A 14,516-nucleotide genomic window follows, 5' to 3' on the forward strand; every position below is an offset into this window, starting at 1 on the left:
TGTTTCGAAATTCAATCGCTTTCCCACCACAACCGAGAGTGTATCCAGAGTGTCACAGTTTCTTCACAATCTGCAGCAGTGTGAAAGGCATTAATCAACATCTACGTTTGCAGTGCAAGGTCGGTGCAGATGATGCTATTTAAGTTGATAGGTTTTTTTCCCCCAATTATTCTGATTCTGCCTCTAAATGTAGTTCAGACTTTGGGACAGGCTAGCTTCTCCTTAAATTGTACGTGGCAGCTAAATCACGGCGATCTTAACCTGGTCAAAACTCTTACAACGTCAGCTGGCAACATCACAGCACAAACGGGAGCACCTTCTCTACATGGTATATAGAGATTGGAGAAAAGGACCAACCGTTTTCTCAAGTACACACTCAGGATGGTAAATAAATGACAGCCTTTTAGTGGTTCCCAAACCTCAAGAACCCTGGACAGGAGAGGTGACCAGATTTTCAAAATGGTAAACCAGGACTCCCTGAGGTAAGGCTCCCTCACAACAGGAACCCTAGCAAAACTGGAGTCAATGGGAATCCGAGGGGGAGGAGGGGGGGGGAAGGCGGGGTGGCTCCGCTTTTGGAGTGATAGTTGGCACCAAGGAAGATGGTTGTGGTGGTTGGAGGTCAATGATCCCAGCTCCAGGACATTACTGCAGGAGTTCCTCAGAACAGGGTCCTAGACCCAATCATCTTCACCTGTTTCATCCATGACCTTCCTCCCACTATACTGTCAGAAATGGAAATGTCGGCTGATGATTGGCCACAGTTCAGCACCATTCATCATTCCTCAGATACTGAAACAGTTCATGTCCAAATTCAGCGTGACCTGGAAAATATCCAGGAGTGGGCTGACAGGTGACAAGTAACATTCGCACCACACAAGTGCCAGGCAATAACATTCAATGGCATTGCTATAGCTGAATATCCCACTATCAACGTCCTGAGGGTTACCTTGAACAGAAGCTGTACTGCAGTAGCCGCTACAAGAGCACGTCAGAGGCTAGAAATCCTGTGACAGGTAACTGACCTCCTGACTTCCCATAGCCTGTAAGTGATACCCAACCCTCAAGAACCTTGGGCAGGTGAGGCAACCAGATTTTCAAACTCATCCTTACCTGGATGAGTGTGTTCCAACAACACTCAAGAAGCTTCACACCATCAAGGACAAAGCAGCCTGATTGATTGGCACCCCATTCACAAACATTCACTCCCTCCATCATCAACACACAGTGGCAGCAGTATGTACCATCTACAAATGCACTGCAGAACTCGCCAAGGCTCCTTCACAGCACCTTCCTAAACTACAACCACTACCCTCTGGAAGGGCAAGGACAGCAGACACATGGGAACACCACAACCTGCAATGTCCCATCCAAGCTATAAGATTTTGATAATTCTACTAATTATTAGGGCTTTCTGTTGGTTTGCAACATCTGTCGATTTTATTCCAACCACATTTTAAATGGATTAGTTGTGAATTTCTGTCAGCATAACTATGGGAGTCAAGATAGTTAGGATTCTTTACAGGAAGGCTGCTGTATTTGTGAGAAACTATGTTGAATTGTTTTACAACTTTAAATTCCTGAGAGTCTTGAGTTGGAGCAGTTGTCTTAATTGCTCAGAATACAATTAGGTTCAAGAACTGGCTAAAAATAATTTGTTCCTGGAATGACACATTATGTGTAAATAAACCATACATTACTTTGATTGATCTGTACCTGAAGGAAACATTTATTTTCTATTTTCATGATAGGAAGTGGTTTTAACATTTGTTCTTGATGGTTTTAGTATTTGTGAAATTTCCAAATTTCCAAGTAAATCAGGAGGAATAATGAGAAGTGGGCATAACAGTATAAAAATCATAGTCTTTGTTGGCACAGTATTACCATGGCTTCTGGGGTATGATACTTCTGGACACGGTTCACCGGCACTTCAAAGACAGAGAAAGAAAAGACATTGTGTTGAAAATGCTCAAGGACTCCTAGGAAGGTAAGGGATAATGAATTTCTATGTTGTCTTCACTGCGTTAAGTATTATGTTACATCTTGCTTAATAAATTCTGCTTGATTTGTGCATACTAGTTATTTGTACCTTGTTCGGTCAAGCACAACAGAGGACCCCAGTGTTAGACGTTAAGAATTTGAACCTTAGAATTTTTAATTTAGAAGGGTTTATCAGCATCCTGACTTGGAAAAATATCACCATTCCTTCACTGTCACTGGATCACAATCCAGAAACTCCCTCCTCAACAGCACTGTGAATATGCTACAATAGACGGACTGCAAGAAGGCAGCTCACCACCACCTTGTGAAGGGCAATTATGAATAGGCAATAAGTGCTGGTCTAACAGTGATGCCCACATTCCAAGACTGAATTTTTAAAAACAGGAACAGATTTCCCTGTGCAGTTCCTCAGGTTCAGCACCTTCTCTGTTTTTATCATTGTAGAAGCAAACAATCATAAATTATGGTTTCTTTCTTTGATTCTTTGCCAAATCCTGAGGAACTCACGCTCTGTGAAAGTAAACAACTTGGACAAGCACCTCCCGCACAAGTTCTGCCCACCTCACCCAGAAGTGCTTTCCATGCGTTATCTGCAAATGTGATGCCATGCTTCGGGGCAAAGCGGACAGACTGCACTGACTGTAGGACAAGCTGGCAGATCTAGGACGCAGACACAGACCTAAATTCAATTTTAACTCATTTTGCTCCTGTAGAACATCCTACATGCTGGTAATGGAGAATAGCTGAAACTGTGAGATTCTCTGGGAGTGCAGAGGATGCAGGTAGGTGCCTGGTTTGGGGTTTCTCAATCAGTCCATGAACGGTGAGGTGGTCGATGTCCCTGGGGCTCACCTTCCATCACATTTCCAGGCTATTGGAACCTTTTATCGTCAACAGAATGGCTGAGTTAATGGCAGTCATAGGTAATGGGGGGAGAGGCAGGAAAGTGGATTTAAAGCGACAATTAGATCAGTTGTGATCTTATTGAATGGGAAAACAAACTAGAGAAACCAAATGGTCTACTATTTTGTTTTGATGTTCCAGATTTACCAAGTCCCCTCCACTTCTGCAATACCATGGTAGCCATTCACACCTTTTTTTGACCTATTTCCCCCCCCCCCCCCCCCCCCCCCTTTGCAGGTCTGTCAGCATTTGTGCAGAGAAACAGAGTTAACATAAAACATTTACAGCGCAGGAGGAGGCCATTCGGCCCATCGAGTCTGCACCAGCCCTTAGAAAGGGCATCCCACTTAAGCCCACACCTCCACCCTGTCCCCGTAACCCAGCATCCCCACCTAACCTTTTTGGACACTAAGTCAATTTAGCATGGCCAAACCACCTAACAAGCAAATCTTTGGACTGTGGGAGAAAATGGAGTACCCGGAGGAAACCCACGCAGACAAGAGGAGAACGTGCAGACTCCGCACTGACAGTGACCCAAGCCGGGAATCGAGCCTAGGACCCTGGAACTGTGAAGCAACCATGCTAACCAACGTGCTACCATGCCACACACCCAATCTATCTAACCCAGACAGTCTTAGTCTTTTCAGTCTGTGCCCTGAAGTTTCATTCTTTTAGGGATGGAGGTATGTAACGATCCTTCCTGTTTATTCCCTTATTTCCCCATTCTTTTATTTTGCTGTTATTTTGACCCATGGATGATTACTGGACATATGTCTTTAAGGCAAGCATAAAAATTCAGACGTTACAGGAGTGATCACTTTGCAAGTCTATGCTGGTTTAAACAGAAGGTGCAGACTTAAAGAGAAGCACCAGAGAAAGAGATGGGGTGGGATTCAGTTTGATTGATTGGCTGGTGACCAATATTTGGCCAGACTAGTCCACCCCTCCAGTGTTACGACACCCTGGGCTAGTGCCCGGTCAATTCCAGCCCTACAGATCCCGGAGTAGCAACACAAGTGAATTAACCAATAATTTGTAAAACGTTTCTGAGATATTTGACCCTTGTCTGCTCCAATGACTTACAGGCACCAGATTTTTAAGTGAAACCAACTACTGCCTATTTAGAACAAAAATAGAGATAAGACATGCAATACTTAGAAGAGCGGTCAGCTAATCTCCTATATTCCCCCCCCACCCCCCCGCCCACTTTACCATCCTACTCTCTACCCAAACACACAAGACGCACACACAGAGGAAGGGGGAGGGGTAAAAATAAGCGCTGGATAGATCCCGGAAGAGGGATATCCCGGAAGAGGGATATCCCGGCATCTACCGTTTGCGTTGCGTCATGCTGCCTTTCGGGCATAACGCGGCCGGTAGATTGCGCCAATTATCTCACAGAGTAAGGAACATTCCAGAGAAAAACCTGACCAATCAGCACGATCCATTAATAAGGAACGTCAATCTGAAACTGTCTATTGGCCGACAGCCAAGTCCATCAAAATGTGTCGTGATTGAGTCAGAACAGCCCAACTGCTGGAGGCTGTTGTTTTTTAATTAAAGGTGAAGTCCCTGTTAAAGGCATAGGAAAATTTTTGTTCAGGTACAAAAATTATCAATGGCAAAACAAAAGAAATAAAGGGAATAAGCCAGGAAAAACAGGGTTCAAACAGGAGGATCCTCACACCAGTCAGACTTCCCGCACTGCCGCCCCCCCCCCCCCCGCCCCGCCCCGCCCGCCTGCTGCAAACAACCCCCCAGTTTGAATCCTCCGGCCTCCTCCGACACCCCCCTCCTCTCCAGTCTGAGACCTCCTAATTTCCGAACCCCTCCTCCAGTCTGAGCGCCACTTTCTTCCGACCCAGTCCCAACCCCTCCGATTCCCTCCCCTCCCCTCTGACCCAGTCCCAACCCCAACCCCTCCGATTCCCCTCCCCTCCGAACTCCCTCCCCTCCGAACTCCCTCCCCTCCATCCTTCCAAAGCTCCTCCCTTCCAGTGTGACCTCTCCCTCCCCTCCAGTGACCCCCTTCCCTCTGACAACCCATCCACTCCGACACCTTCATTCCCCTCCACTTCAACCTGACTACCCCCTCCCCTCTCTCCAACCACCGATTCCCACTCCCCATCCCTCCGATTCCCCTCCCCTCCGAACTCCCTCCCCCTCCACCCTTCCAAAGCTCCTCCCTTCCAGTGTGACCTCTCCCTCCCCTCCAGTCCGACCCCCATCCACTCCGACACCTTCATCCACCTCCCCTTCAACCTGACTACCCCCTCCCCACAATCCCCGCTTCTCCCTCCCCATCCCTCCGATTCCCCTCCAAACTCCCTCCCCCTCCATCCTTCCAAAGCTCCTCCCTTCCAGTGTGACCTCTCCCTCCCCTCCAACCCCCTTCCCTCCGACAACCCATCCACTCCAACACCTTCATTCACCTCCCTTTCAACCTGACTACCCCCTCCCCTCCCCTCAAACCCCTTCCGATTCACCTTCCCCATCCCTCCACCCTCCTCTCCAACCCCCTACCCTCCTCTCCAACCCCCTACCCTCCTCTCCAACCCTTCTCCCATCCCTCCCCAATACTCCTCCCCCTCCCACTTCCCCCATCTCCACCCCCCACTTCCCCCATCTCCACCCCCCACTTCCCCCATCTCCACCCCCCACTTCCCCCATCTCCACCCCCCACTTCCCCCATCTCCACCCCCCACACCCTCTCCCCGGCTCCCATCCTCCTCCTCCCCATCTCCACCCCCCATCCTACTCCTCCCCACCCCTCCCCCCATCCTACTCATGGTATTAAACGTGCAAATTTCGCCATAGACCTTGCAACAGCTTGAGGCGTCAAATACGAAGCTTCCGTTAAGAAACGTTTTCAGAGTTGCGGAAGTAACAAGTTAATCAGAATGTGGAGACCGTGGTTCTGCGAAGTTTCGCTTTATTTAATTTTTAACTTTGCTGTTCTTGGCGCCGTATTTTCTAATGACATTAATGAAGATTTCATTAGGGAGTCCATCCGTGCTCATAACTTCTATCGTTCGAAAGTCGATCCTCCTGCAAGCAACATGCTGTATATGGTATGGAAACATTGCACAGTTAACCTTTAAAGTGTTTTTACAATGTTATAATGCAGTCGAAATGATTGCTGCAGGGACAGGGCAAGCGTGATATTACCTGTGAAACAAGTCTGTTCTCGTTCCGTTCTGCCGTGGTGTTTTAGAGTAACTGTTGAAACAGTTCCCTAAAATTGTGCACATTTCAGAGAGCGCCCAAGCCGATTTGTTAAGAGTTGTTATCTCAATGATCAGTAAATTCCCAGATGACACAAAAATTGATGGTGTGGGAATAGCGAGGAGTAAAGCCTTAGATTACAGTTGATGTAGAGGGGCTGGTCAGGTGGGCAGAACTGTGGCAAATGGAATGTAACTCTGAAAAGTGTGAGGTGATGCATTTTCGGGACCTTTATAAAACACAGGGGGCGCCTAGGAAGTACTGAGGAGCAGAGGGACCTTGGGTGCATAGAGAACAGTCCAAATAATTCTAAAGGCAGCAGGACAGGTAGATGAGGTGGTTACAGGCGTATAGATTCACAGATTCCCGACAGTGCAGAAGGAGGCCATTCGGCCCATCGTGTCTGCACTGACGCCTCTGAACAAGCACGCTACTCAGGCCCATGCCCCACCCCTGTAACCCGGTAACCCCAGCTAGATTTGGACACCAAGAGGTAATTTAGCATGGCAATCCACCTAACCTTTACAGCTTTGGACTTTGGATATCTTTGCATATATGGGATACTTGCCTTTATTAGCCGAGGTATAGGATATAATAAGAGCAGGGAGGCTCTGATGGAGCTGTATAAAATGCTTGTTAGACCACAGCTCAAGAGCTCAGTCACCACATTACAGGAAGGCTGTGATTTCACAAGAGGTGGTGTAGAGGACATTCATCAAAACAGGCCTGGGCTGGAGCATTTCAAATATGAAGAGAGGCTGGCTAGGGTGTTTTTTTCCCCTTAGAGCAGGGCGGAGGGGAGGGGGGAAAACTCATTGAGGTGTGTAAAATTATGAGGGGCATAGATAGGGTAGATGGGATGAAACCTTTCCCCTCGGTAGAGGAGTCAATAACCAGGGGGCATACAGTTAAGGAAAGGAGCAAGAGATTTAGAGGCAATTTGGGGAAAACCTTTTCACCCAGAGGGTAGTAGGAATCTGAAACTCACTGCCTGAAAGGGTGGTAGAGACAGGAGCCCTCACAACATTTGAGAAGGCTTTAGATGAGCACTTGAAATGCCATAGCATACAAAGCTATGGACAATGTGCTGGAAAATGGGATTAGAATAGATAGGTGCTTGATGGCCGGCGCAGACCCGATGGGTTAAAGGGCCTCTTTCTGTGCTGTAAAACCCTTGTCTGTAAGGCAAAATCATGGCCAGGTATTTCCGGCTGCTGACTGAATCCAATTACTAGCACTTGGCTAGAGTGCAACCCGTTCAGAATTAGGTGTTATGGAATAGAGTTCATAGAATCCCTACAGTGCAGAAGGAGGCCATTCGGCCTATCAAGACTGCACCAATCCTCCAAAAGAGCACACTACCGAGGCCCACTCCCCCTTAACCCCACCTAACCTTTGGACACTAAGGGGCAATTTACCATGGCAAATCCACCTAACCCGCACATCTTTGAACTGTGGGAGGAAACCAGGTCAAACCCACGCAGACATGGGGAGAACATGCAAACTCCACACAGTCACCCAAGGACAGAATTGAACCCGGTTCCCTGGTGCTGTGAGTCAGCAGTGCTAACCACTGTGCCGCCCATATGATAATGCCAGAAAGGATCATGGAAGCAAATTCAGTGGTAACACTCAAGAGGGAAGTGGTTAAAAAATTGCAGGTTTTGGGGGAGAAGCGGGTATTAATTGAACAGCTCTTAACAAGGAGCCAGCATGAGTACAATGGATTGAAGGGGCTCCTTCTGGACTGCAACATTCCATTTTTCTTCAGTGCTCAAATACTCTCCCAATTACCAGAACCAGATGCGAGTGCCATTAGTTAAAACAAGTATGGGAAAGGAAGTAATTATTACCTGGCGTCCTTTCTCCCCTGGATTTCCTAGTTCATCCTTTTATCTTGCAATGTTTAAAATTTAAAGATCCACAGGTGACCCAAAAAGGACATCAAATCATAGGTGATTTTAAAGCAGCTCATTAAGAAGCAATGTTTTGGATATGACACGTAAGCCAAATATACAAGAGAGACATCAGGCCCATAACAGATGAAAATGGTTTTCTGGCCCCAAATTGGATGGGCGGGTGGCACAGTGGTTAGCCCTGCTGCCTCGCAGCCCCAGGGACCTGGGTTCAATTCAAACCTTGGGTGAATGTGTGAAGTTTGCACTTCCCCTACATTTGCGTGGATTTCCTCTGGGTGCTCTGGTTTCCTTCTACGGTCCAAAGATGTGAAGGTGGATTGCCCCTCAGTGACCAACAGTTAGGTGGGGATATAGGGTTACAGGGATAGAGTGGCTCAGGTAGGGTGCTCTTTCGGTGGGTCGGTGCAGACTCGATGGGCAAAATGGCCTCCTTCCGCACTGTAGGGATCCTATGATTCTATGGATGACGCTGATCTCCATGGCTGGAGGTGACAGTCTCTTCTGTTCTCTGTCCACGAATTAACCAAAGTGTTAGGTCAAAGACAGCTTTAGTCCACCACAAGAAGTTCTTTCCTATCTGAAGTAATTGTTCCTTCATGAGAGACTGTTTCTGGATCACTTAGTCAATTGTCCATTAGTAGTGGCAGATTTGAAGGCATTAGAGAAGGCCAAGGAATCCAGTAACAGGTTTTTTACCTCTCCTTTCAGGCTTCCTGTGTCTTGAATTGTAACATGCATCCAAAATTCAAGACAAACTCAGGTACTCAGTCCCCAACAGAATCCTATTTCTTCAAAAACAGAAAATAAGGACACCAAACCCTATGATTGCTTCAGATATGGGAAGCATATTTTACTTCTCCCAGCTTGTTTACTTAGCTTGTTTACTTTTCACGCTGTAACCTCCTCTAAGCTCGGTAGAAGCACAGTTTGAACAGACCAAACCCCACACATACAAACACCTTTGTCTAGCAAGAATCTAACCAGAGTTTTACTCCTCTTACACAGAACCACTAAATTAAACCCACTTAAATGTAAACCTTATTTATAATATTTAACAATGCAAACTTAAAATTACCTCTGTTTTCCTGACACAGGGTATTGTTGGTCCTAATAAATGCATCTGTGACCTTGATGGAACTTTAACAGGTCAAACTTAGGTCTCAGTGCCATTGTGCCAACTTATCAATAATAATTTGGTAATGTGGTAACAACAACCAGGTGCACACCACTCTATACTCACAAAATTGCTGCTGTCTTAGCAACCCATGGATAGTGCAGGATTTCTTTATAATGTCAACACTAATTTCCAGACTTGCAGTTTATGCTAAGGCTACATTTTTCTTATTCATGTACTTGTTCACTGATATCACTAACATCATTTAGCATTAAAACTGAAATTATAGGCAGTTCCCATCTTCTCAGGGCAACTTGAAATGCATGAACATACGAGAGTTCCCACTTGTGAAAGGATGCAGAACAAGAGAGTAGAAATTACAGATCCTCCATCAAATTTTTGTTTCAAGTCATATTTCATTCTGTTTAGGAACATAGAAACCAAAGTTGATCACTTCATGTCCAGAGCCAGTTCAGCTATTCAGTTAGGCTTGTCTGTATCTTAGCTCGCTCCACTGCGGCACGGTAGCACAGTGATGTCATGCGAGAGTGCCTTTAAGAAATTGGTGTTTATAACTGTAGTGATATCAGAGAGTGGTGGAGCTGGGCTGTCTGTCAGCTTTTTACTTTCGTTTTGCTGCAGGGTGTGTTTTAGTTTCATTTTCAGAGCTGGATAGCTGCAGTCACAGCCAAGTGTATGAATCTCTCTCTGTAATCTAAAGACTGTAAATCGATCCTGGTGAATTAAAATTAATAACAGTAGTGACTTTAAGCTGATGTGCTTCTGGTAAACGGTGTTCTAAGTCGTATGGATGTTAAAAGGAAAGCTTAAAGGATGTCTTACTGTGTAGTCTTTGCAGGTTGTATTTGAATTAATGGTTGCTAAGATGTTCACTGTATGTTTTAAAAAGGTTAACTTGAGTTCATAGAATAAACATTGTTTTGCTTTAAAAAGTACTTTTCCATTTCTGCTCTATCACACCTGTAGAGTGGGCCGTGTGCTCCCCATACCACAATCTATTAAAAGTTGTGGGTCAGGTGAACTCCATGATACACTTTGGGGTTCTCTAAACCCTGGCCCATAACAAATTGGGGACTCGTCCGGGATAAAAGTTTATCTTTTGGATTGGCTTAATGAACTTAAAGCCAGTGAGGGGTGAGCATATTGTGGGTGCTTTTCAAAGAACAAATAAAATTACAGCACAGGAACAGGCCCTTCAGCCCTCCCAGCTTGCGCTGATCCAGATCCTTTATCTAAACCTGTTGCCTATTTTCCAAGGATCTACTTCTCTCTGTTTCCCGCCCGTTCATATATCTGTCCAGATGCATCTTAAATGATGCTATCGTGCCCGCCTCTACCACCTCCGCTGACAAAGCGTTCCAGGCACCCACCACCCTCTGCGTAAAAAACTTTCCACGCACATCTCCCTTAAACTTTCCCCCCTCACCCCTTGAAATCGTGACCCCTTGTAATTGACACCCCCACTCTTGGAAAAAGCTTGTCGCTATCCACCCTGTCCATACCTCTCATAATTTTGTAGACCTCAATCAGGTCCCCTCTCAACCTCCGTCTTTCCAAAGAAAACAATCCTAATCTACTCAACCTTTCTTCATAGCTAGCACCCTCCATACCAGGCAACATCCTGGTGAACCTCCTCTGCACCCTCTCTAAAGCATCCACATCCTTCTGGTAATGTGGCGACCAGAACTGCACGCAGTATTCCAAATGTGGCCTAACCAAAGTCCTATACAACTGTAACATGACCTGCTGACTCTTGTACTCAATACGCTGTCCGATGAAGGCAAGCATGCTGTATGCCTTCTTGACCACTCTATCGACCTGCGTTGCCACCTTCAGGGTACAATACACTTGAATTCCCAGATCTCTCTGTACATCAATTTTCCCCAGGAATCTTCCATTAACCATATAGTCCGCTCTTGAATTAGATCTTCCAAAATGCATCACCTCGCATTTGCCTAGATTGAACTCCATCTGCCATTTCTCTGCCCAACTCTCCAATCTATCTATATTTTGCTGTATTCTCTGACAGTCCTCCTCGCTATCTGCAACTTCACCAATCTTAGTGTCATCTGCAAACTTGCTAATCAGACCACCTATACCTTCCTCCAGATCATTTATGTATATCACAAACACCAGTGATCCGAGCACAGATCCCTGTGGAACACCACTAGTCACCTTTCTCCATTTTGAGACACTCCCTTCCACCACTACTCTCTGTCTCCTGTTGCCGAGCCAGTTCTTTATCCATCTAGCTAGTACACCCTGAACCCCATACGACTTCACTTTTTCCATCAACCTGCCATGGGAAACTTTATCAAATGCCTTACTGAAGTCCATGTATATGACATCTACAGCCCTTCCCTCATCAATTAACTTTGTCACTTCCTCAAAGAATTCTATTAAGTTTGTAAGACATGACCTTCCTTGCACAAAACCATGCTGCTTATCACTGATAAGTCTATTTATTCCAAATGTGAATAGATCCTATCCCTCAGTATCTTCTCCAACAGTTTGCCTACCACTGACGTCAAGCTCACAGGTCTATAATTCCCTGGATTATCCCTGCTACCCTTCTTAAACAAAGGAACAACATTAGCAATTCTCCAGTCCTCTGGGACCTCACCCATGCTCAAGGATGCTGCAAAGATATCTGTTAAGGCCCCTGCTATTTCGTCCCTCGCTTCCCTCAGTAACCTGGGATAGATCCCATCCGGTCCTGGGGACTTGTCCACCTTAATGCCTTTTAGAATACCCAAAACCTCCCCTTTCCTTATGCCGACAAGACCTAGAGTATTTAAACATCCATCCCTAGCCTCAACCTCCGTCATGTCCCTCTCCTTGGTGAATACCGATGCAAAGTACTCATTAAGAATCTCACTAATTTCCTCTGATTCCACGCATAAATTCCCTATTTAGTCTTTGAATGGGCCAATCCTTTCTCTAGTTACCCTCTTGCTCCTTATATATGAATAAAAGGCTTTGGGATTTTCCTTAACCCTGTTAGCCAAAGATATTTCATGACCCCTTTTAGCCCTCTTTATTGCGCGTTTGAGATTTGTCCTACTTTCCAGATATTCCTCCAAAGCTTCATCAGTTTTGAGTCGCCTCGATCCTATGTATGCTTCCTTTTTTATCTTAGCTAGTCTCACAATTCCACCCGTCATCCATGGATCCCTAATCTTGCCATTTCTATCTCTCATTTTCACAGGGACATGTCTGTCCTGCACTCTAATCAACCTTTCCTTAAAAGACTCCCACATTTCAAATGTGGATTTACCCTTAAACAGCTGCTCCCAATCCACATTCCCGAGCTCCTGCCAAATTATGTTATACTTGGCCTTTCCCCAATTTAGCACTCTTCCTTTAGGACCACTCTCGTCTTTGTCCATGCGTATTCTAAAACTTACGGAATTGTGATCGCTATTCCCAAAGTAATCACTGACTGAAACTTCAACCACCTGGCCGGGATCATTCCCCAATACCAGGTCCAGTATGGCCCCTTCCCGAGTTGGACTATTTACATACTGCTCTAAAAAACTCTCCTGGATGCTCCTTACAAATTCTGCTCCATCTACGTCTCCAACACTACATGAGTCCCATTCAATGTTGGGGAAGTTAAAATCTCCCATCACAACCACCCTATTGCTCCTACATTGTTCTATAATCTGTCTACATACTTGTACCTCTACTTCACGCTCACTTTGGGAGGCCTATAGTAAAGTCCCAAGAATGTTACTGCACCCTTCCTATTTCTTAGCTCTATCCATATTACCTCAGTGCTCGAATCCTCCATCGTGCCCTCCTTAATCACAGCTGTGATATCATCTCTAACCAATAATGCAACTCCTCCGCCCCTTTTACCTCCCTCTCTATCCCCCCTGAAGCATCTATACCCTGGGATATTTAGTTGCCAGTCTTGCCCATCCCTCAACCAAGTCTCAGTAATACCAATAACATCATTTTCCCAGGTACTAATCCAAGCCCTAAGTTCATCTGCCTTGCCTGCTACACTTCTCGCATTAAAACAAATGCACTTCAGACCACCTGTCCCTTTGCGATCATCATCTCTTCCCTGTCTACTCTTCCCCTTAGTCACATTGAGTTTATTTTCTAGTACCTTACTGGCTTTAGTTGCTCCATCTTTACTGACCTCTAACTTCCTAATCTGGTTCCCATCCCCCTGCCACATTAGTTTAAAACCTCCCCAACAGTGTTAGCAAAAGCACCCCCTCAGATATTGGTTCCAGTCCTGCCCAGGTGTAGACCATCCGATTTGTAATGGTCCCACCACCCCCAGAACCGGTTCCAATGTCCCAAAAATCTGAACCCCCCTCCCTCCTGCACCATCTCTCAAGCCACGTATTCATTCTGACTATTCTTGAATTTCTACTCTGACTGTCTCGTTGCACTGGTAGCAATCCTAAGATTACTACCTTTGAGGTCCTACTTTTTAACTTATCTCCTAAATCCCTCAATTCTGATTATAGGATCTCATCCCATTTTTTACCTATATCATTGGTGCCTTTTTGCACCACGACAACTGGCTGTATGGTGTCCAGCAGCTGATCTGAGACATCCCTGACCCGTGCACCCTGGAGGCAACATACCATTCGGGAGTATCGTTTTCGACCACAGAAACGCCTGTCTACTCCCCTTATGACTGAATCCCCTATGACTATAGCCCTGCCAGTCTTTTTCCCACCCTTCTGTACAGCAGAACCAGCCACGGTGCCATGAGCCTGGCTGCTACTGCCTTCCCCTGGTGAGTCATCTCCCCCAACAGCATCCAAACGGTATACCTGTTTTGGAGGGAGATGACCGCAGGGGACACCTGCACTGCCTTCCTGCTCTTTCACTGCCTTTCAGGTGTGGTATTTTAGTTAAGTAGGCAGTGTGTTGCGGACAATGGATCTTTCAGAGGCTCTGAAGTTTTTGGGGGTGGAGATGGTCACACAGACAGAGACTAAAAGCAAGACTGTTAGATTAGGCAAAAACACTGCAGTTACCATTACCTGACAAAATGCGAACAAATGAGGTCATTATGGCAGTGGCTGAGCATTTAAAATGACCTGAGATGCAGTTTGACTGATTGGAAATGGCAAAAATCCAGTTACAAATTAAACAAATGGAACATGAGAAAGAATTAAAGCAACTTGAATACAAAAGAGAGAGGAAAGAGAAAGAGAGAGACAGAGAAAAAGGAGAGAGAAGAAAGGAGAAAAGAAAAAATAGCCCTAGCAGAACAAAAAGTGAAAGGGAGATACAGATCAGGGGAAAAGATGAAGAGAGAGAGTTTGAACTTCAGAAAATGGCCATGAAACATGACAGTCAGT

The 14,516-nt window shown here is 45.8% G+C and overlaps 1 protein-coding gene across 4 annotated transcripts in view; it reads left to right on the forward strand.

The window, feature by feature from the left end:
- The first annotated feature begins 7 nt into the window (after positions 1–7).
- LOC119954882 (glioma pathogenesis-related protein 1-like) overlaps positions 8–14,516 on the forward strand; it is a 39,011-nt gene continuing 24,502 nt past the window's right edge. For 2 of the 4 annotated variants that reach the window (XM_038780504.1, XM_038780503.1), the window contains exon 1: positions 5,743–5,975. In XM_038780504.1, coding sequence (XP_038636432.1) covers positions 5,805–5,975 — 171 coding nt within the window. In that variant the 5' untranslated portion in view covers positions 5,743–5,804. Of the gene's footprint in view, positions 120–1,878; positions 1,988–2,714; positions 2,784–5,729; positions 5,976–14,516 lie in introns of those variants that run through there. The other 2 variants (XM_038780506.1, XM_038780505.1) reach the window with 2 other exon arrangements.

This window comes from Scyliorhinus canicula, chromosome 20, assembly GCF_902713615.1.
Source record: "Scyliorhinus canicula chromosome 20, sScyCan1.1, whole genome shotgun sequence".
Lineage (NCBI taxonomy): Eukaryota > Metazoa > Chordata > Chondrichthyes > Carcharhiniformes > Scyliorhinidae > Scyliorhinus > Scyliorhinus canicula.